A 25,625-nucleotide genomic window follows, 5' to 3' on the forward strand; every position below is an offset into this window, starting at 1 on the left:
TAGCTGCCATACAAATTGAACGTTCGGAATCAAGTTCATGTAAGGGGCCTTTGTATTTGTAAAGGGTATTATAGCGTCGGTGCAACCGAAGTTAACGTTTTTTCTTGTTTTGTGATTATATAAAAACAAAAATAGTATATACTTATGTATGTATGTACATATGTATATTACAGTAGCTGGCACTGACCGCATAAACCATTTGCATTACTCAGCTTTCGTTTCCTTTAAAATATCTTAGTATCGAATAAGAACTTACTGTAATTATACCCCGATTACTTTAGTATGAGCTCCATCCATTTAGTAAACGATTTGCCTGATTACCTCCACACATTGAAGTAAAGTATTAGGTTAGCCTAAAGTCCTCAAAGGAGGCTTCTCTTGAACTTTTTACTCTGGGCGTTAGGATTTCTTTCTTTCACACTTTATTGAGCATTTATAAAATAATTTTGTATTGAAATTTTGATACAAAGTGTTTCGGCTACCGGGCCTATCTCTGGAAAACCTTTATAGCACATCTACTGCAATGTTGATGTTTTTAAGTATTTTTTACCAAAAATGCTTTTGCATTGCAAAGTGTATTTTAAGCGAAAAAAATTAAAATTTTTTTAACATCATAGACTGGTCTAACCCCTTAAGCATAGCTCTAAAACTTAATAATAAATAGATCTGCAATAATCAAAAGACTTCATTAATCGTCCAAAATGGAGTGATCGTAATATATGTATGTATGTTTTCAATTCCATGCATGTTTTCAATTCCAATATTCACAAAATACATCTCCCAGTTTTTTACACCATAGAAAGATTCATGCGTGTATTCATTTTTTTTTATTAGCTTTTCGAAAATATTTTATTGGAAAATAGTAGTTTTCGAATCACCTCTCTATAAAATTTGCAGCATTACTCTTGAAAAATACCGAGCTATAAATTCACAAACATAAACACACACAAATACGTGATTTGCTCTCACAAGAAACATTATAAGTGTATTTCAAAATAGCATTTTATGATGCTTTAATTAAAAACATATACAGCTTAGCGCCGCAGTGCCCTTAATTAATCAAGTAAAAGCAAAAACAATTTAGCTCACAGCAAAATCGCAAGCATAGCGAATCTAGAGCTAGCGCGAAAATAAACCTATACATATACATAAGTGTACGCATACAAAGATCTGTCGTTTTTGGGGATCACAATAATTTTTTGCCTTCAAAAATGTTCGCCACCATACGGCATCTGTTTGGTGGTGTCGTCGCCGCTGCCCAAGCGGACCCACTAACACATGTCTCCGAACAACAACATGTGCCGTCAACGAAAAAACCAACAAAAATGTCGAAAAAATTGCGACAACAGCAGCAACTCGAACAAATGCAACAAATGCTATTGCTCGACACTGAAACCTATTCCAATTTGCGTTATGAGCGCACCAAACTCAGTCACAGCAGCCTGCTGTTGCATCAGATCGCACAAGACAGCAGAACGGATGAGTGTAACGGTACGCTCGACACAATCGTACCACTAACATTTGCCTCGGCCGCAACACCGATAATATTGCCTAGTGGTTATCGCGGCACTACGCCTGCTGATAAGCAACAAAACCCAAACGTATCAGCTGGAACGCGTGCGCTTTTCGGAACGACACCGTCACCCTCACCGCCGCCTCCGCTGCAGTTGCCGCTACCAACGTCAACGCGACACACGCATTCATCGCCGTCACCATCTATAACGGGCGGCGTGCCACCTGCCCTGAGTGGTGGTGGTTATTCTACGCATTTGCCACACGATTACAGTTTCTGTGATTCGTGTCGTCCGTTGCGTTTTCAAAATTCGCTCATAAAATCCGGTAGTCCTAGTTCAGTGTCGCAAAAAAGTTATAGTACGACTTCAGCGCGTTATCTCAATTTAAATTCGAATTCGTCGAGTAATCGTTTCAATTCGCTGCCGCCGTCGTCGATCGTGACACCAACACCGCCGCCGCTACCACCACAAACACAACAACAACAATCGTCAACACAGCCAGCGTCATCGTTTCGCACCTTTTATCCTTTCTCTCGTTTACAGCCACGACGCACGAACAGCGCCAGCATGTCACAATCCGGAGACGATCTACACTCGCCCAGCTATCTGTCCTGGCGCAAGCTGCAGCTGAGTCGCGCCAAACTAAAGGCGTCCAGCAAGACGTCGGCATTGCTTTCCGGTTTTGCCATGGTGAGTATGAAATGCCGTTACAAATAACTGTAGTAACCCTTTTTTTTTTGAGGTAACTAAATTGTAGTTTTGAGGTTTTTGTTTGATTTCTCGTGCGCTCATCTATTTTAACTCTAGTTCAGGTAGTGAGTTTCATTTATCTAGCTCCCATAATGTACTGCATGTCCGCCTTACGCACATACAACCAACAAAAGTATCTGTGTGTCTAACACATTCCTATAAAGTCACAAGCACTAGAAACCTTGAACCCTTTGTACAGATAATAAATTCTCCCAAGTCGCTTGATATTTTTAGTTCCCAATACTGGGAACATACATACATTTGTACACTAAGCAAGCACAACATTTTCACCCATCCTCTGCCTTTGCAATTTAAAAGATTCGTGCAATCGTACTTTCATCTATAAAACGAAATTAAACGCAAAAAACAAAAAAAAAAAAAATCAGCAAGTACAATTTCTTAGTTGTTCATTATTTGCACTTGTACCCGCCGCAACATTCTTTCCAATTAATTTTATAGAAACCACTTCCTGTCCCTCAAAGTACTACAGCCGCGTCCACCTGGTTCCCATTCAGTCATGCTGCGATTTCATGAGACTTCTCTCACATTTGCATTGCTTCTACGTTCGTTTGTTATTCTTAGTGTTGGCAGTGCAACGCTCATTAATTTGGCCTTTTCATGTGCAGCCAGTCAGAAAGTAATGTTAGCATTCAATATCTATGCCATTACTGAGTACATAAATGTTTCCCACATTCAAAGCTGTCTAATGACTAACTGAACACCTGATTGACACAATTTATTTATTTATGTATATTATTGAATTTGACACAGTTCACCGTTAGTTGCCTACATACGAGTATATGCATACATAATTTTATATATATATTATATTATTAAATTAGCTTCAAGTGGCTGTTGTTAATAAATATAATAAATACTCAATTGTCATTTCTTTAAAACGTCAAAAATATAGTAGAGACTACAGCTGTCAATAACTCGCAAGTCATATAGGCAATTTTTTTCTTCAAATTGTGTTATATTATAATTGCATACCTACATATTATTAACTTGAAGCCTTCCCGGTTTTATTAGGTTACGTTGAAAAGTCCCTGTTTACATAGCTTCATGATTCTTTAAAATCTTTCCATAACTTTTTTTTACATATAAAAAATTAAATATATTATTCAAACTTTTTATTATTCCAAGGATACATATTTTACAAAGATTTTGTGAAAATTTCAAAAGAAAATATTTAAACTCGTCCATTACGACGTCATGCAAGCGCTTAGAAATAACGCCTCCGCGTTGATAGCTGAACTTCTTACAGAATCATAAGAAGTAAAATAAAAAATATACATGTTTCATTTGAGACCATAAATTGGATGATGAAAAAAAGCGAAACTTGTATTTTTAGCAGATGTTTATACAAAAAAAAAAAGAATTGCACAATTTTGTGAAAATTTTTCGATATTTTTTTTTAATAGTTATAATTGAAAAAATAAAAATATTTCGTTTCGAAAACGTCGCGGAAAACGATAATTATTAATTCAAATAAGAATAAGATTAAGAAATTCAAATATTTCCGCAATTTATGTTGACTTGTTGATTTAGTACTACAAATTTATTGATTTCTACTTCCTCAACCTAGAATAAGCTTCATTATACAGATACTCTTTATAGTAATAAGTAATAATAAAAAGTAAAAGAAATATCTCTATAAACGTTTATTGTACACATCTAAACGAATTAGCCATGTCCTTCCGTCTGTATATACGCGAACTAGTCTCCCAGTTTTTGAGATATCGATCTGAAATTTTGCGCACATTATTTATTACCAAGAAGCAGCTCATTTGGGGGAACGGCCGATATTGAACTACTATTGCGTATAGCTGCCATACAAACTGAACGATCGTAATCAAGTCTTTGTATGGAAACCTTTTTTATTTCTCGAGATATCTTCACGAAATTTGGCATGGATTATTGCCCAGGGCGAACCACTGTAGCATATAGCTGCCATACAAACTTATCAATCAAAATTAAATCCCTTTATGGAAAATTTTTTTATTTCACATGATATCTTTACGATCGCACGCCTTGAGTATTTTCCAAAGCAGCGCGACAATCTCCAAATATATTGTTCAGATCGGACTACTGAGGCGTATAGCTGCCATACAAACTGACCGATCTAAAGCAACTTCTTGTATGGAAACTTTTTTATGTGTGAAGGTATTATAGCTTCTGTGCAACCGAAGTTAACGTTTTTTCTTGACTTTTGTAATACTTTTGACGTGACTGTAACTGTCGTTACTGGATTATAAATCTGTAGACTGTGGCTTTTAAAAGAGACACCTTTTTTGTCTATACAAGTAGACCAACGATTAATTCTTATAGGCCTGGTCTTGGTACGATTCTGGCTCTCATTTGTTAAAATCAAAACATCAATCAGATTCCATTAAATAGTCTCTACTACCCCGCTAATACAAACATTACGATTTTTTGCCACAATTTTTTAATGTTAACATCGTTAACCGAACTTAAGGTCTTCAGTGTAAAGCACTCAGTCATTCATATTTTTGTTGCTTTGAAGAATTCAAATATTTTCAACATAATACAAAACGCATGTGAAATACATAAATCTATATAAAATATATTGTAGTTGAAAGTTAAAGTTAACAGGTCAACAGGTCAACACGATCGATCTCATGCTTCAGCCAATTAAATTCAATTAATCAATTTTACTTGTAATTTTAGTATAAACACATACAAATGTAGAACTATTCATATTGTTTTACATATTTTTATACACACATGCTCAATCTACTTATTATTTACAGGTCGCAATGGTTGAGGTCCAATTGGATAGTAGCACCAAAGTGCCTGCCGGTATGCTTGTCGCCTTCGCCATCTGTACCACACTGCTTGTGGCAGTTCATATGTTGGCGCTTATGATCAGTACTTGTATTTTACCAAATATTGAAACTGTTTGCAATTTGCATAGCATCTCGTTGGTACACGAATCACCGCATGAACGCCTACATTGGTACATTGAAACAGCGTGGGCCTTCTCCACGCTGCTCGGACTGATACTCTTCCTACTCGAGATAGCAATACTTTGTTGGGTGAAATTTTATGATTTAAGTCAACCAGCCGCTTGGTCGGCATGCATCGTACTTATACCGGTAATGATAGTCTTCCTAGCGTTTGCAATACATTTCTATCGTTCGCTTGTTACACATAAATACGAAGTTACCGTTTCGGGTATACGCGAGCTAGAGATATTGAAGGAACAAATGGAACAGGATCACATTGATACGCATCACCATCATTTGCATCGTAATAACGGTTTACACTATGGCGCCAGTGGTGAAATAGTTTAAACGTCATGCTTGACGGAAGTCCCTAAACATGTTACTATGGTGAAAGCTTGTTATTAATCGGGAATATACTTTTTGCTAATATACACCGGAGAAGAGACATTTGTATGCGACCTCATACATTTAGGCGATAAAGTTTTTATATGCTACTTTTTACACGAATACAGACATTGATAACGAATAACAAATAAAAATAAATTATATATATATATATTTTTATGTAGGTTAGTCATTTGTTATTTGTATGTACACGAAAACTTAATTGAATTGAATTCTCAAAGAATTCAAATACAATTGTGATATTGGTAAATGCGTTTTAATTTCAATTGTGAAATGCATTTTGGCATATCTTGTTTTTATTTAGCGCTTAATTTTTAATATTATAATAATACATATATAAATTTCTATAATTGAAATCTGTTTATATAAGCCTTAAAGTAAGCGTTGTTAAAGAAATACTTTGTGCACATGTAAATTAATGTGTGGCCAAGCAACGCAAAGTTTAATTGTAATTAAATTTTATTTACCAGCAATATTGTAGACTTACACTGTGAAAAGTGTCACTGGCAGTTGACGGTGTGCAGCGCCAACAATGCCACATAGATGCAGTGCAAATATGTGAAATTTGAACATGTTCTTCATTCAACTGCATATCAACTGAAAATGATTATTTCACATTATATGTCAAACTACCTTAATTTACTTAATTTTTAATATATTACTTTTAACATAGATTTAAGCAATTGTAATTAAAAGATATAACTTGAAAAAGATAACCAATAGTAATTAATTTGACAGCGGAACAAAATTAAAAAATTTTTTTATAAAATAAAGTTTGCTAAAACAAAAAAAAAATAATAATTTACTTCGGTTACACCGAAGCCATAACACCCTCCACAAATAAAAAGTTTCCATACAAGAACTTAATTTTAATAGGTCAGTTTGTATAGCAGTCATATGCTATGTTGGTCCGATCTAAACGATTTCTTCGGAGCTTGTACCGTTGCATTGGACAATAAATCATGCCAAATTTCGTAAAGATATCTTGTCAAATGAAAAGGTCTTGCATACAAGCATCAGATTTTGATCGTTCAGTTTGTATGACAACTATATGCTATAGTGGTCTGATAACGACAGTTTCAACAAATAATCAGTTTATTGGAGAGAAAAGGCAGATTGCAAAGTTTCGGATCGATATCTCAAAATCTGAAAGAACAGTTCGCATATATACAAATAGACGAACTTGGCAATATTGACTCATCACGCTGATCACATATATATATATATATTTATTTTACGTGGTTACAATTTTTGAATTTTATCTGTTCGGTATATAAAAATAGCTCCACATCTACCATATATTAAATCAACGACTGTCATTCAGACAGCTTTCCTTAAAAATCGTTTGCGAATAGTTAAGAAATCCGAAGTAAACCTTCCTTGTCGGACCTTTGTACATCTAAGCATCTCTAAGAAAGGCCTTGAATTATCTAACTAGCCATCAATTCGTAAAGTTAAGTTATATATACTGGCATGCATAGAATATTCGTATGCTCACTGTATTTGGTTGAATTAGATAACTTTTTTTTTGTTGCCTTGGCGTCTAAATATATTTTTACGAAAATGGTTTTTGTAACCTATTTAATTCTTTTCACTTGTATAAAGGTGTGATTTGAAAATTCATTTCAAATGTGTGATTGCTATTTAACCATCAATAGAGAATGTAGATTATATATATTATTATAATTACATTCTCTGCATCAAGTTCTTGCGCCTAAAACTATGCACCGTATATTATTAGTAATGGGTAGCACTTGATAATTTTCTCATTCTCTCTTCGCAGCATTCTTTTTAATGACACCCTTCTTAGCACAACTTGGCCGCACTAGACGTGCACGAACAAATGCATAAATATGAAAATTCACTGTAACCAATCGGACAGTCATTTTTGACACTTGCCAAGAAAAGGTTAAAAGTCTACAAGTTTTGTGCGTTACTTTCGCAAAACCAGTTTTTAAAACAAAGCTTAACAGAGTTAACGAATCAATTTTCCACTTTTTTTCAAGTGAATATAAGTTGCAACCATTTCGTTTAAAAATGCCATCTAACATGAATAATAAACTGTAAGTAATAAATAAGAGTAAAGTGGCAGTGAATGCGAATTATAAAATTTCCAACAAGAAAAATCAATGTAGTGCAATAGAAAATTAAGTCAATAGGAACGAAGTAATTTCAGTGATTGCAATGCTATTTGATTTCGTTCCAAAAATGATGGCAAAAATTAAAATGGTTGTATTTTTTCTCGAAGATTTTGTGATGTAGTAGTGTTAAGTGAAGAAATCTGGTATAAATTATCTAACTGGTTCCCTGTAGTGTTATGAGGGACTACCGTTTATTGCTGTGGTGGTGTTGGTCAGAAAAGAAATACCGTTATGTATTTATAAATTGCTAAATCGCAAAGTAATTGAAGATCTTTTGTCCCTTCCCCATCCCCAGGCACGTGTTCTTTTGTTATATTTCACGTGCGAATAGTATTTGTATATGATTGCAAAAATTAATGCAAATAAGTGGAGGTCGTGCGTAAGTAAAGTAAACGAAAGAATATGCATATGAATTTCAAATTAACGCTGCTTTAGCGTTGTTTTTTGAAATTTTTATTTCTTTACTTTATTATTACTAAACTTATTATACATATCTGTATGTATGTGTGGCTCTGTATGTGCCCAATTATCACAGTCATTACGTGTCGTATCGTTCGTTGTGTTTTCTATGTTTTTGTTTCTATTGCAATGTTTATTTCTTTCGTTCGTTTTCCACAGGCTTCGTTGGGCCACCATTTCATTTCACGAGCACATATTTTCACACATAGTATGCGTACACACAATTCAAATACATATACATATGTAGTATGCATGTAAATATATTACCCGAGTTATTGGTTCGTACGAGTTCATGCATATAGTATGTATTATTTGTATATATACAACTTATCTATATATGTTATATGCGACCAAACGGTTTTTGAACAATCATTTATCTGCGTCCATATATATGTTCTCCTTTGTGCTACTCTATGGAGCTTTTTCTTTATCATCTTTCTGTGTTAATTTGTGAGGTTATGTCAAGAAGTTGAAGATAAATTTAAATACTTATGTCCATATCTACATATTATATATTTACTTATCATTTTTAATCAGAATTGTCTGGATTTTTACGAATTACTTTTTCGTTATAGTTGTTTGTTTCTAATTTGTTTTGAGGTCTCTTATTTTCACAGCAGAAAAGATACATACGTACATATGTATGTATGTACACAAAAGGCTAAATTTATGAAATGAAATCACTAATTTCGGAAATGAAGTGTCCTAACTTCTTGCAAATATCTACCTGAAGGAACCAAATGTACTTTGAAAGAGTATGGTGCCGGATCAAAATGTATTTATGTACATATGTACATATATGTAATCGAAATTGTGTCTTTTTAAAAAAACCTATAAAATAGTTTTCTGTTCTGATGCCTTCACTTGACCATACATACATATGAAAGTATATACATACATATTGTAAGTAAGTTTATTTGCCTCTGTTCCAGTTGCATAAACAAGAGTTGTGTGCAGCAGACGAATTCGCTCGGCTTTCAATTGCTGTCGTGATGTTGAAAAGTTAATCAAAACTAAACATTTTCGATATTAAGCGTATCTGAATATTTAATTTAATTAAACACATACATAGATATGTACACATTTATATACATACATATATACGTAAATGGTTTAAGTTCTACTTTTGATGTTTGTCAACTATTGAAGGGAACTAAAAGTTTAAGGCAATCAAGAAATGGATCATATTTTTTATGAGAATCTTTTTATACCCTGTACAAGGTGTATAAAGTTTGCCGCGATTATTTGTTTGTAAAAGCAAAAGTCGTAGATTCTATATGATATAAGTATATGTACATGCATACATATCTACATATGTAACTGATCAGCATGACTAGCTGAGTCTATTATCCTTGTCCATCTGCCTGTATATACCTGAATTAGATCTTCATTTTTGAGTTATCCAATCTGAAATTTTGCAAACGTCCTTTTCTCCACAAAAAGCTGCTCATTTATTGAAACAGCCATAAACTGTAGGGAGTGTTGAGCTCTATATTTGAAAGGTTTTTGAAGGTTTCGTTTTTTATATTAATTTGAAAATTTAACTTTGAGCCAGCTGTTCTTTTAAGAGCAGTTGACAGTCCATCCGGGTCCGTTTCGGTTACGTAGACCCGACTGTCGTGGGAGTTCTCCGACGATTGCGGAATGATGATGAGGAAAACCGCCTATTTCCTTGAAAAAAAAATAAAAGAAAATTATTTCCATTATTATTGTTTTTTTTTTTTTAAACCAAACCCCGAAACCAGGGCGTACCGAAAGATATCACGCGTTCTCGATATCAACTAACTGTTTTTATCGTTTATAATTGAGGTAGTGATATATACTCTACTGTTTTCAATTTCTTACACTTGGAAGGTGATTTCGAATATTAAATATAATTTAAATTATTTTTATTGTCTAACAAACATGGGTAATGTATAATGTTGATTTTTAATATACATTCGTATGTACATACATATTTATATGCAATTTGTTATAACGTAATTTAAGGTAGGTACTTTGAACTATTTTTTATACATACGTAAATGCATTTTCATACCTACATATGCATCTATTTATTGGTAAGAAGTATTCATATTCATTTTCTTATATACACACATTCCTACATGTAAAAACAATATTGTACATACATAAATAGCTTTTAAATGACTGGTGGCACGATTAAGGCTTTCTAGAAAATTTCAAAAGTCAACAAGATATCTGAGAAACACTGCGGACGTGACTTATAAAAGTATTAAATACATACATAAAATAATTTTATTCATTGTATGAACATAGTATATAAACGCACTCTATGACTTTATCTTTACCTACTTAGAGGTGTAAACATTTACACTGCTGTTATAAATTTAAAACAAACTCTACTTAAAATTTGCTGCAGATGCATTGGTTGTTTCCATAAATAACTAACTAGCTTAGGTAAATTTCGGAATAACTGTACATAGTATGTAAGTTGCAATTGTTTATTCAATGTCTCTATATTTTTGTATAAAGTACTTTATAAATAGCTTTATATTTACATAAATATATATTTATTTACTTACATATATGCGTGTATATTTATATAAGGGCCAAGTGCTTTATTTCATAAATTCTTGAAACTAAAACTTGAGTATTTAATCACTCTTGTCATGAAAACAATGCAGTTTCTTCATACTTGTAGTCCAAAGCTTTGAATAGTATTTTCTTTTTTTCATTTGTTAATAAACTTTTTCTAGAATGATTTACGTTTCGTTAAATTTTTTTAAATTCTCATTGCATTTGCCTCTATCAAGCATTTTTTGCTTCCCCTTTTGTCCACAATTTTGTTGTGTGCCAGTGGAAATTTCCACGATCCGATTAAGGTGAATTAAAGAACAGCAAGGAATTGCGCCGTAGTTTCTACGGTGTACATACTACTTACATATGTACATATACTTAAGTAAATTAGTATTCGATAAATGAAATTAACGTTTGAAATAGTAATGCAACAAACATTTTTATATATTGTTCTTTATGACAGTTTAGTAGTTAATAGGTTATGTGTATTAATATTTTTGAAAAATCATGACTACCACTTTCAATAAATAAAATGTTTATCTGCAGTTTTTAAACTGATTAGCAATAAATTTAGTGTTTTGTTTTTATTCGATAACAACATTTATGATTCTTACTATGCACTTTTATAAATATAAATAATCGTATACATACACGAAAATTTTCATACACATACATACACGTTCCCTCGACAGTCGGTTCTAAGTAACCGGAACGGACAAGGATTTTTATCCAGCCAAGGACTGTCAAATCGGCACCATTTCTCGTAATTACTACAGAAATGTTTTCTATCGCTACTACAAAAACAAACAACGTAAATTTTCATATATGTTTCTTTGCAAATACCTCTTATTTGTATTTTTCTAGAAAATGTTCAATCAAAGCCAATCTACGCCAATTTATTGTACATAAGTATTTATGTACGTATTAATACCTATATAACAATCTAAAAATATGTTCGCATGCCTATGCACATACTTATACATTTGTACATACTACTTATTTGTGCATACATGCATTGGGGAGTTGTGAATGTCATTGAAGTCATTTGAAAGCCAATAAGCGTAGGAAACAAGTACTAGACTTGTTTTGCTATATTTAATTTACATTTCGTTGTTTGGCAATTGCCACTTTGCGTGTTTAACAAAATACAGTTTTTATTTGCAATATTCACATACATATGTACATATCTGTATCAGTACTGCCACCTATTTAACGGCCAAATTAAATAAATCAGTTAGTGAGTAATAGCGTACTTAGCAATAAATAAAATAAACAAAAACAAAAATCACGTAGATTTCATTGGCGTACTGCTATGCAGTTTTTTCTTCTTTTTTTGCAATAAACTTAATAATATATACATATGTATGTATGTACGTTATGTACGTTCAAATTATATATTCATATTGGTTTATGATACCATCCAACTGCCTTTTGTTTAAAACACGCCATCGACAAGCCAAATAATAGATAAGTTAGCAAGGTTCTAAAAATAGCTGCATGGCATTTGATTAGAAACGCCTTAATGCATATTTATTATATATACGCATTGTTCATACGTAAATTTATTTACTATAATTTATGTATGTATGCACATCTATGCAGAAATATATATGTAAATATTTATTGATTTCATAATTTAAATACGAGCGAATATCAATAACGGCACGTGAGTAAGTAAAAGGTGAAATTTGAATGATTTTACATGTACATACATATGTTTGGTTGTATATATGTACATATGTATGCAGGTTTATACGGCAGCATGTGCCTCGGAAATGCAGCGTAATCAAATAAAAATTTTGCAAGCGTTTCTACCACCTTGTTGTTACTTGATAAATAAGGCTAGGCAAAGTATCAAACCGGGCGAAAGGTAGGTTTTTTGCTGTTGTTGTAGTGGCAGAAAATATCCCTCTGCTTAGTTGACAGTCCTTGTCCAGCTAAAAATCTGCTTCCGTTCCGGTTTGCCTACCTGATTGCCAAAGGAAAGGAATGGATGATAATCGATGGCAGGCTTCCGCTATAAAAACATAATTTTAGACGTTGGTTTTAAACTAATATTGAACCCAGATGCTGTTGTTATTGTAATAGCAATAGTTTAGGTGACAAGGCGTAAGTTAATTTTCATCAAAGTCATCTAACGAGAGGCGCAAGAAACGTGCATGGACCTTAGGGAGAGGGGTGTAAAATGAGTAGGTTACATATGGTATGTAAAGAGGTGGTTACAGTCATGCGGGGACTTGTTGCATGCAATAGAGAGGTGAGGAGATCGGAAGCAATTCCTCTTCGGTCCGGAGTTCTCAGGGAGGTCCGATGCTCTGCAACCATTTTTTTCACAATTTTTTTTTTATTCGACATATACTTGTATGGATCAGCGGGCCATTCTATATCCTCCTAGGCCCCGGTTTTCTCTCTTCGTATTGAACTAACATTTATACTATGTTACACGAGCAATTTTTATTTATTTTAAAGTATACGAACTGCTGAGTTTCTAAGAAGATACTATAGTAAAAAAAGCCAACAGGAATTTATTGTTGCTCTAAGATGATGAAGATACTATTCTATTGTTTATTTGAATCAAACGAAACCACAGGAATTGTTGCTCTAAGTGTACCGTTTTAACGAGTTAAACCGCAATCATTTAGTGCAGATGATTGTTGTGTGTTTAATTTTTCTAGTAGCAATGGCACCTCATCAGACAACTGACACAAAGCGAATAGCGAGAAATTTCAGGATGTTTTATTTTACGAAATATTTATCACCTTGTCTTTATTCTCGTTAAATGCTTAAATACATTTGCATTTTAATACACATCTGTCTATGTATACGTACGCGTGTGTGCACAGACATATTATATACCCGCTAATGTGTTGTTTTATTAAAAAATCGATATTGTTTCGATGCAATTGGATTTACACATATGTATATAGATCTGAATATATACATACATATATATGTACATATAACTATATGTAAATCAACGCCGTCGTGATGCCAACAGTTAAGTGTCTGCCATAGTTCGAATGCCTACGTTTATATGTATCTTTGTATATTCTCTTGTCAAAATAGACTTCGCTTTAACCCTTGACTTGACTTGCTTTGTATTTTTGTGTTTGTACATATGTCTGTATCTAGAACCTGTACGTGATCAATAAATTAACATATTTTACGAGGTAGAGATTGTACACATGCACAAATATGTAAATACTATATAATATATTTATGGAGGTTATCTCAGAAGTATATATACAGACGAAAAAATACGAAATTTCGAATCTAACCTTAATTATTCAATAACTATTAATTCTATAAATTTATTTCAACGAGTGACAGGAGAATGGTGTATTATCTATAATAGATATATTCAAGCTGTTAAAATACAATATTGAATGCAGACTTTGGAAAACAATTAGATTTCGATTTTAACTGAAATGAATTGAAATAAGTGTTTAGTATTGCTAGATAGAATTTGTTCGCATATTTTCTTTTCAAATCTGTTTTATTAATTCTAAATAATCTGAGATAAACATAAAAATATATTTGAAATTAATGTTGTATTTACAATATATAAGTTTATTAGTCTTTGAACTGTCCGCTTTTATAAATCAAGGCCAATAATTGTACGGTCACCCTAGTATTATATCTTGTTAGTACGAGAACCTCGCCGGTTAAACCGGCTTGCCCATCACACACCAGAAATTGCGCATTTTGTTCATCACCTTTTGCGCTACCTTATGTTTATTTTTACGTATGTATGTCAGTCATTCCATTCTCATTTTATCGCAATGTTTATGGTTGTGAAAAGGCAACACAAATAGGTAAATAAATATGAGAACAAAGTTTGACAGAAAATATGCCCTCGATTTCGTGACAAAAATCGCCATGTGTAAATATATTCGTTCATATACATATAATATATTCCTAGGTATTTGTATATGTAAATATGTATTGAAATATATGCATATATTGTACAATAGGTCCATACAAAATTTGGTTGTGCCGTTTTGTCTACAGTAGTAAGCGCTTTCAAAAGTTATTTCAAGCAATATCCATAACGAATAAAAATAAATATAAAGTCATTAAACTTTCACATTTACTAAATGTTAAAGGAAATCAACCAATATCTCGTACACTTCTTTAATTCAGTGTCACAATATGGCGTGAGCAATTTGCACGAATCCGTTTTTTTGACTAAAAATTTCTTGCTCTGCGTTAGAGTACACTGCCTGCATGATATTTGTATGTAAATATGTACATTCATATGTATGTATGTATGTGTTTAATTTTAGTTGTTAATAATAAATTTGAAAAATAATTATTTAACATTTGAAAATAATTTGTAAATATCTTTTTTTTTTAAGATTTAACCCAAATACGGGATTGATAAAAGAAACTGTAATCCAACCACCGGAAATATCGAATTGAAAAAAAAATTAATTCCAAGCTAATTGAGTTCGCACAGAGCCTTCAATACTCTAGTAGAGTGGTTGGCAAATTTAAACATTCAAAAGATATATTATACATATGTAGGTAAATTTGTAATTCAAGATGTTTGGGATTGATTTAATTTTTAACCCCAACATCTTGTACATTTTTAATTAAAATCAAATTTTTAATCTCAAAATCAGTATTAAAAACTTTATTTTGAAAATTTAATACTTAATCCAAAAGTTTTTAAATAAAAAATTCACAACACTGAAATACAAATAATTTTGGAAATATTTTTTTTTTTATTTGGGAACTTATACTAAATCATCATCATGGGTTTATTCTTATTCTGATTCCTTTTTTTGCATACTGCAAATCAGATTTTCTAAGAGTTATTAAATCAAATTTTTTCCTCAGCATTCTAATATAAATATTGTAAATTATAAATAAACCTAATGTATTCTCCATGCAAGCTACATACGTACGAATAGATACATATGTACATACTTTTTATACAGCCAAAAGCATATATGCTAATTTTATAATAAATAACATTGCTGAGGTTATTGATTTTCACAAATCTTTATTATATCGTTATTCGTCTGTAGATAAGAGTGTCTGGCAAATGTACATTTGTAAATATAAACAAGTTATACTAAAAATTATTTTATTTAAATTTTTAAAATACTAGAAAATTTTTCAAAAATACGATTTAAAAGCAGTTTTAAATAAAGGAGGAAATAAAATATTTATGTAAATGAGCGAAATAGTAACACCTGTTGAAAAATATTACTTGACAGGCATAATTGAAAACAGGCATATATGTACAATCTTATAACATTGTATACATATGTATGTATATATTATAATAACAAGTAAGGAAGGGTTAAGTCAGTTAATTTTGTTCAAACAACTTGACCGATCGACCAAAAACTAATCAGTTCTAAACCTTGAAAAAACACATCATGTGCCGCAAACCGGGTCAAAATCGGTTGATGTGCTTGCGAAATATCGACAACGAAAAAATCGTTTTTTTTTTTCAAATTACTTCGAAACTACTTGACCGATCGATACCAAAAACTAATCAGTTCTAAACCTTGAAGAAACATCGTTTGCCGCAAACCGGGTCGGTTGATTTACTTGCGAGAAATCGTTAACGAAAGAAATCAGCAAAATTGATTAGTCTTTGAGAAATTTGGGAAATAGTGTTATATTAAACTCCCATTAAACTTTTGAAAGCAGTGAAAAAAGCGAAATTTGAACGTTAACGTATGAAATTAGCGGGAAGTTGCAGGGATGGCCCTTGAGGCCAACCGTTTTCCACATTTTTTTTTGGTTTAAACTCTTCACATTTATATAAAAATTACCGAATTTGTTGTCGTTTAAGACTTTTTTTTAAACTCCAATAATGACCACAAATTTTTTTTTTAAGTTGATAACTTTTAATTGGCCAGAAAGAGGACTCTCCACAGCTTCTAGAACACTAAACAAAGATTTGTTACGAAATAGACGTTAAAAAAATTGTTTTTTTTACAAAAATTTTTTTTTTTATAATATACAAATTTGACCCTCAGGCTAAGCAAAAAAAAAATGTTTGTTCTTTCGTTCCACCCTAATATTTAATACATATGGGCATGTATTGGTGACTACTTATAGTGACTTTATATCGCTGCACAATACTGTATGTACTTATGTACATATGTACATACACAAATATATATAATAAGTATGTATGTATGCAGTAAGTACTTCATTTTCTTATCTGTGTTTTGATTTGAAAATTTGGGTTCTTGCATACCATATAATGAGTTAATTAAAAAAAAAATATCATTTCTCACTTTTTCGTTCTACTTTCGTGTACTCACACACTGTATATTTATATAAAGTATTCAAGTCTAGCTGAAAAGTGTAAACATTTTGAAATACAAAGCAGATAAATTAAAGTTCATATAATTCTTTTTCACATCTACCAAAAAAATACAAGACAAATATTGACTTCAAATATTTTTTGTTTTACTAAAATCGTTAAAGTTTATGCATAACCAACATTTGCGGATATGCAGCTTCCTCACTGCTTTTGGATCACTGTCGCACAAATTTATATTTATCTCAAAGAAAGAGATACTTATTGTACATACATACAAAAATGGATAAAAGTCAACTAAGCGTATTTTTCTCCATTGCATGACTGTAAACTGATATTTGAACTTATTCAATTAAAATAATAATTTGCCAATTAGCTGAAGTTCTTAATTGATATTAAAAAATGTGTGCAATGTATTTTAAATTATAAAGGAATTTATATGGCTTTAGTGGTCACCTGTCCTATGGGCTTATGCAGTTGTATATATTATACATATATGTGTTATGGTATGTACCAGATATTTAATTTAGCTTAGTTTAGATTGTTAATCAACATTCGACTTTCCTGCCTATAACGTCAATGCCAATTCATCCATTTTATTTTCATACATAATACATACATACATATGTATGTACTTTACCGTTCCGCATCATCATGTGAATTTTAAATTACATAAATGTAGCTATTTAATCGAATAGTGAGCATGCTTTCATTCTTAGGCAAATTTGCTCTAGATGCACTGGTCCCTTAATTTAATATGCTGATTAGTATTATTACACTTATCAACAAATAATTTTAATTCCATCTAAACCCACATACTTTTATATATTTTGATCGTTTTGTTTGTATGACAGCTATATGCTATAGTAGTCCGACCATAATAGTTTCTTCGAGGATTGTACGGTGGTTTTTTACAATAATTTATGCTGATTTTCGTGAAGATCAATCTCGTCAAATACAAAATGTTTCCATACACGGACTAGATTTTGTTCGATCAGTTGGTATGGCAGTTATATGGTCCGTTCTGAACGATTTCTTCGGTGATTTACCGTTGTCTCGGACAATAATACGTGCCAAATTTTGTGAAGAAAATTGGTCAAATAAAAAAAAATTGCATACAAGGATATGCATTTGATCGTTCAGTTTCTATGGCAGCTATATGCTTTAGTTGTTCGATATCGGCGGTTGCAACAAATGTCCAGCTTCATGGGAAAAAAACGTGTGCACAATATCAGATCGATATGTTATCTCAAAAGCTGAGGAACTAGTCCGCGTACACACAGGCGGACGGACAAACGGACGGGCATGTCTAAATCGACTCAGCTCATCATGCTGATCTTTTATGTATATATGGTATATATTTTATATGGTCTGCGATCTTTCTGGGTGCTACAAACTTCGTCGGAAACTAATATACACTGTTCAGGGTATAAAAACCAGAAAGTTAGTATCTGTTCTGCAAGCAAAATTGACAGCGTGACATTCATTTGCTCAAATTAAGGAGGTATTCCGGTTAAGAAGCCCGAATTTCAGGCTCTTTTTCGTACCCGATAAAAATATTTTTACAATATGTTTTATTATATGTTTTTTTATTGATATTTAAAGAGTACAAATAATTTATATTAAAAAAAAATTTCAAAAAATTCCAGGCCGGGAAAGTGGGGACTGATGAAAAAAAGGCGTGTCCTGGTGTGCTGGATATCAGGACTACCAGTAATGCTCTCATAGTGCGATAGTATAATGTATAAAAAAGCTGTATAAAAGTTAAAGTAAATCGATTGAGTATAACTTGAGATATCATGCACATCGTTTCTAAAAAAGTAAATAGTTCAGAGAAAAACGACTTCAAAGCTCGCGCCAAGCTGCCAGTCGCTTTTGTCGGCGCATCACAAATTGAGCTGTAACTCCGAAAATAATTGAAATTAAAGAAAACATTTTTAGGGACATATTTTTAAAGGGTTATACTAAAACAATAATAAAGTTTGAATAAACTCCCGCTTTATAAGCGCATTAATTTGGTCGTCAAATTTAACAGACACATTTTCTGTTTTGTATTTTTTTGTTGTCGCAGAGTGTAAAATTGTTGACGCTGCAGTACTATTGCACAATGTATTCTTATCTATTGCATTATTTTATAATGCAACAACAAGTTGTTGTGTGTTTTCATATGCTAGTCATTGTGTTTGAGCGAACGCTAGACGAATAACGCGTCACGCTCTCACAATTAGGTACATTATCCGTATATTTACATACAGCCTCCTGCATTGCTCACATGAGTGGCGGCCTGGTGCAGCCATTGGGGGGAGATAATATTCTTTTTTTTTTTTTGTTTTATTTGTCAACTATTTATCTTTTTTATTATTCTCGGGCCGCTCTGGTGCGCTACTATGAGTGGCAATGCTGATGATTTTTACGTATTAAAGCTTTCAAGCTCTCACCGGCTTGCACGACTGCCTACCGGTCGACTTGTCTACCCTATGCCATTACGAGGGGATGGGTTGTGTTTTATTTAAATATAAAAATCGTTAGCATTCTTGGCGCTTTGTTAGTCTAAAGTCAGACGTTGAACAGCGAAAATCACAAGACAGTTATTAAATAAAATTATAATTTTAAATATAAATACATTTTATATTTGCGTGCGCTGGCTGTTAAGTAGCAAAATTTAAAATAAATAGCGAACAATATACATAACTACATAAATGTGAAAGCTTTCGATTAAAAACCAATATTTTTGGTTCGCCTGTAACGCAGCTGTGATAAATAAATAAGAAAAAACCGCAAGACATAAAGAAAAGAAAGAAAACATAACTCTTTTGCGTATTTTCAACTTTAATTGAAATTTACCTACCACTAATCGAATTTGTACAAAGAATAAGTATATAGAGGCTTTTTATTCCAAAGCGTTTGTTTTTTGCCGCTAGTAATACAATATAAAAGTGAAATGAGTGCGTGTTTGCAAAATTCAAAAAATTCAGCTGCCTTAGCAGTCATTAATGAAGATACGGCGTCTTGGTACGTCAATTTTTTTTGGTGTTTAGTAGTTTTTTTTTGCATGCTTTTGGCCACTTTTTCTTCAATTCCTTGCAAACTCATAAACATTAAAATTATTTGCATAAATTAATTTCGCATGCAAATTTAATTTATTAATACATAATAAATTTTGCTAATAATTATCAAATGCTTTTTCATGAGCAAACTTTAACTCATTTGCATTGCATGCGCACACCCACTGCACATTTAGACAATTTTTTATGGAAATCGAGTTGACAACTGTAGTCACTGTGTGACATAGCGAATTAGATACTTGTCTATAAAAGTATCCGTTTGGAAATGCGAAAATTTCCATCTACACACCTCTTCATGTGTGAAAAAATTACTCGTGTAATATTTATCGTACGTGACAATGCTGTAATTGAACTAAAGAGGAATTGCCAATTTTGCAAAAAGTAATTGCCTGTGACAGCGACGATAATTGAGAACACTTGAGCCGACCACCGCCTCTTGCTTCAGTGATCACAACAATAGAGCATTAACTAGACTGAAGTAGTTACTGATATACATACATACAAAAGTACATGAACTTATAAAGCCTTTATTGTAGGAATAAGTGTAAAAAAAGCCTGCACTAAAACTTATGCAATTTACCATACATAAGTAGTTAGTGAACATAACAAAATATTTTAGAGCGCATTTAAACGATAATGAAGCTTGTTAAATTTGTATCTAATCTCCAACTTAAAATTTAGGCATCACTTAGTGGGAATTGTTATCAGTCTTTTAAAACTATTATATATAATTGAAAAATATTATTCCAAGGTTTACCGCAGCATTGATATGTGTTATAACGATGTACTTCTAAAAATTTATACAAAAATATAAAATACTATCTAAAATATACATGTATATGTGTATGTATATGTATGAACGGGCATATAAAGTATATGCATGTGCGAGTATATCTGTATATTTAACTTTAGTGCGGGTTTCAATTTGTTTGCCAAATGCGCAATAAACTGTTATGCCTTGCGTGTTGATAAAATGTCGCACCATCGCGTATTTCTTTGCATTTTATTTAATTCGCAGTTCGTCCTAAATATAATATTGTTTACAAAATACAATTTCATTTCATGCTATTTAAAAAAAATTATACACAAATGTGTGTTGAAATTTCTTTACGTCCACGTGTTGGATTTTTCGGTTATATGTATATATAATAAAATTCCTTTTCAATATATTTAACAAAATAAAAAATGTATAAATGCTATCCTTATATCAAAAAGCACTAATAGCAAGCGTTTTCTTCGAGAAACTCGTTATTACTCTCTCAATGGATGCATATGGTGTGAATATATTAACTAATTGATCGCAGCAGTTGTTTTATTTAATTTTTTTAATTTTATACAAAACTAATTTTTTCATTATTTTTGTGTTTATGTTGCAATAAAAATAAATTTGCAAAATTGTATGTGTCAATGTCCTTGTCCTAATAAATGAAAAAAATCGTTTGCCGATTTATACATAATCAACATTTATGTTTGCTTGTTTTTTGGTGATGGATCTAATCCGATCTAATCCACAAAACGAATGGCAAAATGAAGAGAGCTATCCATCGACAGTCAAGTATTATAATATACTGTCATGGAATTGCTCTTTTTGTATAGTATTCGACAATCAACGAAGCTTACTAAAACAATCAATGTCTTAATATGTGAATGTCCGAGCAATTAGTGTCAGAATTAAGCTGTTCAAAATTCGCCAGCGATGGGGACTAACTACACTAATTCATTTCAAAGCGAATTGTGTATGCAAAAATCTACTTAATCTTAGATGCGAATATGTTTTTAACATATGTATGTGTTATTTCACACCATTATCTATGGTAAATGACGACCATTAGAGAATTTCTCATTTTGCCAAATTTGAATAACTAGATAGATTTCATCTGCTTTTGAATGTGTTTTATTGTACTCATTCGTGTTAGCGAACATATTCAGTTTCCATCATTGACTTCATTGTAATCCAAACTTACTTCATAAGACTTAAAATACTATTTGCTTAAAGACCACCACGACCACGTCCACCCGTTGGACCACCTTGCCATGCACCACGACCACCGCCAGGAGCGCCTGTTGGTGGACCACCTCTACCACCACCACCGGGGCCGCCACGACCTCTTCCTCGTGCTATAAAAATAAGTACTTTTGTAAAACTTCACATTTCGACTATGGTTGATAATAACTTTACCTTGCGCGCGTAATATAGCTGCTTTCCCTCGACCGGCCGTACCACCCAGGCCTTTACCCGTTTGCTTTTTGAACATTGGCGCATTCTTCAACATGTCCGGCAGTATGAGGAAACGTATTTTCGAGCCGCGTATATAGACATTTTCCAAGTTTGCCGTTCGTCCATCACGATATGTGACTGTGATTTGTGTCATTTGACAATTCATGTTGTCTTCAGCCTCGATGAGTTTGCCCCGGTATACTTCGCCGGTTATTGTCTCACACGTGATAATGTGACCTTCAGCCTCATGTAAAACTTTTATTGGTACACCAATAGACATATTTCTCTAATTTAGGCAAATTTTCACGTTAAACAAAATATAATTGGTAATAAACGTGCAATAAAACGCCGCTTTTATGGAAAGACGGTGAAAACGTTTACACTCGTTTGACAGCCGAAAAGAAACTCGTACGAGCTCGCCATTTGCCTGCTGAATTTGCTTGTTCTTATGCTTGACAGCTATAGTTTGTGAGGCTCTGGTATATTTAAAAAAGTAGTGGCTTTAAAAATGTTGCGAAAGCATTCTGCAAAAAACAGTACAACAAATGTACTTTAACGTACAGTGTAAAGTAGAAACCAACCCGCTTTTAACTTCACTGTTATATACTTATGTATATATAATTATTTGAATTGAATTTGTGTTCATATACTCATGTATTTAAGCGCTTTTAATGTTAAACTTATCTACTAATTTTTGTAGGTATTTAGTCCAAGAGTTTAATTTGACTTAACTTATCTTAATATTTTCTAGAAAATAATTTTCATGTTTACCATGTTTTAAATCTTTAACAAGATTCTTTCGTAACGATTCTCATTATCATAATCTTATCTTAGCTTTATTTATGTTTACTCATTCTGATTCGTTTTTAGTGCATCACCACCACAATATCGAGGTTGTGTAAATAAAGATATCACTAATTTAAATATTTACAAAGTACAAAATAGTACAAACAAAGTGCTTAACTGATAAAATCGTAAAAATAACTCTCAGCATCATAAAATTGTATAAATCTTTGTAGACCAACTTGCCTAAGATGACGAGATTTCCGTTAAAAAACTACTCATATTCATTTTAAATTACAATTAATATTTTGCTAATATTTAACAAAAAAATATTTTTTTTACTAATGTGTTTCATCATTCAATTGGAAATTATCCTTATAACGACTCGTCTCCCACTACAATTTGGTTTCTTGTTGGAAAATGCGAATTTATATATCATTATTTAATAAAAACCAATATTATTAAAATAATTGATGTTTATTACAGCGACCCAACGTTTAGTAGTAGTATCAGTAGTAGAAGAGAAGTTAATGAAAGCGCTCTTGGATTCCCTAGTGTATCCAAGGCACGCACCGTCTCCTCATCCTCTTGCGCTACTAGCGTCTCGAATGAGTCCTTCTCTATCTCTCTCGGCGTAGGGCCTCTGTGGTGGTTTTGATGTCCCTACCCACCACAGAACTGATCACGATAGGGCGTCACTCTTAACTGGTACGTTAATCAAAAACACGTTTTACATTTACAGATGCATATGAATTAATATTTATTCCTAATTTTATATAGTAGAACACTCTCGGAAGATTTCTGTGGATTCAGCTGGTGGCAGTGTATTCGAACACAGCCGCACTTCGTCGGAGTGCTCTGATTCGGATGGCAGCGATTCACAACATAGCAACAGTGATGCACAATCACTATATTCGGAAGAAGATTGTCAAGAGATGGTCAAACATATCTTGCAACATGAAAATCCAACTCGTATAACCATCAAATTGCACGTTACAGAAAACCAGTTCTCGGAATGGGAATCGGTAAGCTTCTTCAGACATAAAAATTTATTTTCAAATTGTCATATTTATAAGATCAGACTTAACAATATATAAATTTGTTTCGCTTTCTTGAAGGTGTTGAACCCTGTGAATAACATTTTGTACGTTGCAATGCCTGACAAGCTTCCCCCAGAGGCTTCGAAGGATACATTCATCTCTTTGTTGGAGTTCGCTGAAGACAAATTGGATGTCGACGCAGTTGTTTTATGTGTACGCAAGAATAGGCCAGATCGCGCATCTCTCTTCGAGACTTTCTTGATTATGGGTTTCCAACCATTGTCTAGAAAATCACCATTGGCACCACCATCCACTGCTAAGACTTCTGAGAACTATTACTTCATTTACCATATTGAAGATTAAGTTGACATAATTAATATAACATCATTATAAAAAGTGTGACGCTAACTCATTCGTAAAACAAAAGAAGTAATTTAAAAATCTAAGACAAACAACAAACTTACACACTTCGAAACACATTTAAAAGGGACAACAAAATAAATGACTGAGTAAGCACCTATTGGCGCTCACACATTATGTCAACTTTGAGTAAGAAAGTTAAGAGTAAAGGCAAAAATATCGTATTTTATTCAAAAACAATTAAAAAAATATATAAAAATGTAAAAAAAAATATTAAAAATTTAAAAAAATGCAAAAAAAAAAAAAATTATTATAGGTGAATTATATTATATATTGAATTCCTACACATATGGTTTAAACATTTTATGTATGCATTAATATTACTAAAACAACGCATTGTATATGAAGTTCATTTTTGTTTTAAAATTGAATTAATTTTTATTTTGATTTTGAATTAGTTTAATTTTGAACATGAATTATTTTTATTTTGAATTTGAATTATTTTTATTTCAAACTTAAATTTTTTTTTCAAGACATTAAAATTATATTCACATTTAATTATTATATCTTATTATATCGATTATAAAAAAAAAATCCGTTTTTGTTACTGAGTTTTTTGCACACAAAAAGTGTATTTATTTATTTTCATTAACTAACACAATTTTCGCATAACTAAATTATTCCGCAAATTATTTCATTTATACTAAAAAAGCAGTACCACTGAAGTATATTTAATTTTTTAACATTTTACATAACTAAGTATTTAACAGGAAATCATTAACATTTATTTATAGAAATTATTTAAAAAGTAAATGAACTTGTGTAATAAAACGGATAAAAAAGCAAAAAAAAAAAAAACGAAGTTATATTTGTCATAGTTGAAGTGTAAGTAAATTTTCAAGATTTCATGTATGATATAAATTGTTGGAATACGGTAAGTATAGAGCGTCCATTTACCACGCCTGACAAACGAGCTTTTATTTTATGTTATAAAATAATTCCATAGAGAAAGGAAAAATAAAAAATTAATTCCGTTACAATTAGAATCTTTCGAAACCTACGACGGTTGGTGGCCGAAATGTTAGAGTAGTTTC

General features: G+C 32.1%; 3 protein-coding genes across 6 annotated transcripts in view; 2 read left to right on the top strand and 1 right to left on the bottom strand.

The window, feature by feature from the left end:
* Positions 1-6,354, top strand: part of Orai (calcium release-activated calcium channel protein orai) — a 50,265-nt gene extending 43,911 nt beyond the window's left edge. For 3 of the 4 annotated variants that reach the window (XM_070109212.1, XM_014237169.3, XM_070109213.1), the window contains 2 exons: positions 2,058-2,204; positions 5,039-6,354. In XM_070109212.1, coding sequence (XP_069965313.1) covers positions 2,058-2,204; positions 5,039-5,581 — 690 coding nt within the window. In that variant the 3' untranslated portion in view covers positions 5,582-6,354. Of the gene's footprint in view, positions 1-126; positions 2,205-5,038 lie in introns of those variants that run through there. The other variant, XM_014237166.3, reaches the window with a different exon arrangement.
* Positions 6,355-8,120: 1,766 nt separating this feature from the next.
* Oda (Ornithine decarboxylase antizyme) lies at positions 8,121-25,389 on the top strand. The gene is given in 5 exon segments (XM_070109214.1): positions 8,121-8,158; positions 23,618-23,783; positions 23,785-23,839; positions 23,915-24,156; positions 24,250-25,389. Coding segments are annotated over 5 exon segments (771 nt in total). The 5' UTR covers positions 8,121-8,135; the 3' UTR covers positions 24,535-25,389.
* On the bottom strand, positions 22,002-22,949 carry SmD3 (small ribonucleoprotein particle protein SmD3). Its single transcript, XM_014237173.3, has 2 exons — positions 22,310-22,949; positions 22,002-22,248 (listed from the first exon to the last, which is right to left on the bottom strand). The coding sequence occupies exons 1-2, from the start codon at positions 22,626-22,628 to the stop codon at positions 22,121-22,123; spliced, it is 447 nt and encodes a 148-aa protein (XP_014092648.1). The 5' UTR covers positions 22,629-22,949; the 3' UTR covers positions 22,002-22,120.
* Positions 25,390-25,625: the final 236 nt, after the last annotated feature.

This window comes from Bactrocera oleae, chromosome 4 (assembly GCF_042242935.1).
Source record: "Bactrocera oleae isolate idBacOlea1 chromosome 4, idBacOlea1, whole genome shotgun sequence".
NCBI lineage: Eukaryota > Metazoa > Arthropoda > Insecta > Diptera > Tephritidae > Bactrocera > Bactrocera oleae.

Bases quoted from the DNA above. Each gene is read 5' to 3' on its own strand.
- SmD3 (XM_014237173.3), bottom strand. From the start codon at position 22,628: ATGTCTATTGGTGTACCAATAAAAGTTTTACATGAGGCTGAAGGTCAC. The intron at 22,249-22,309 runs GTAAAGTTATTA...TTATTTTTATAG, and splicing joins AGCTATATTACGCGCGCAAG to CACGAGGAAGAGGTCGTGGC.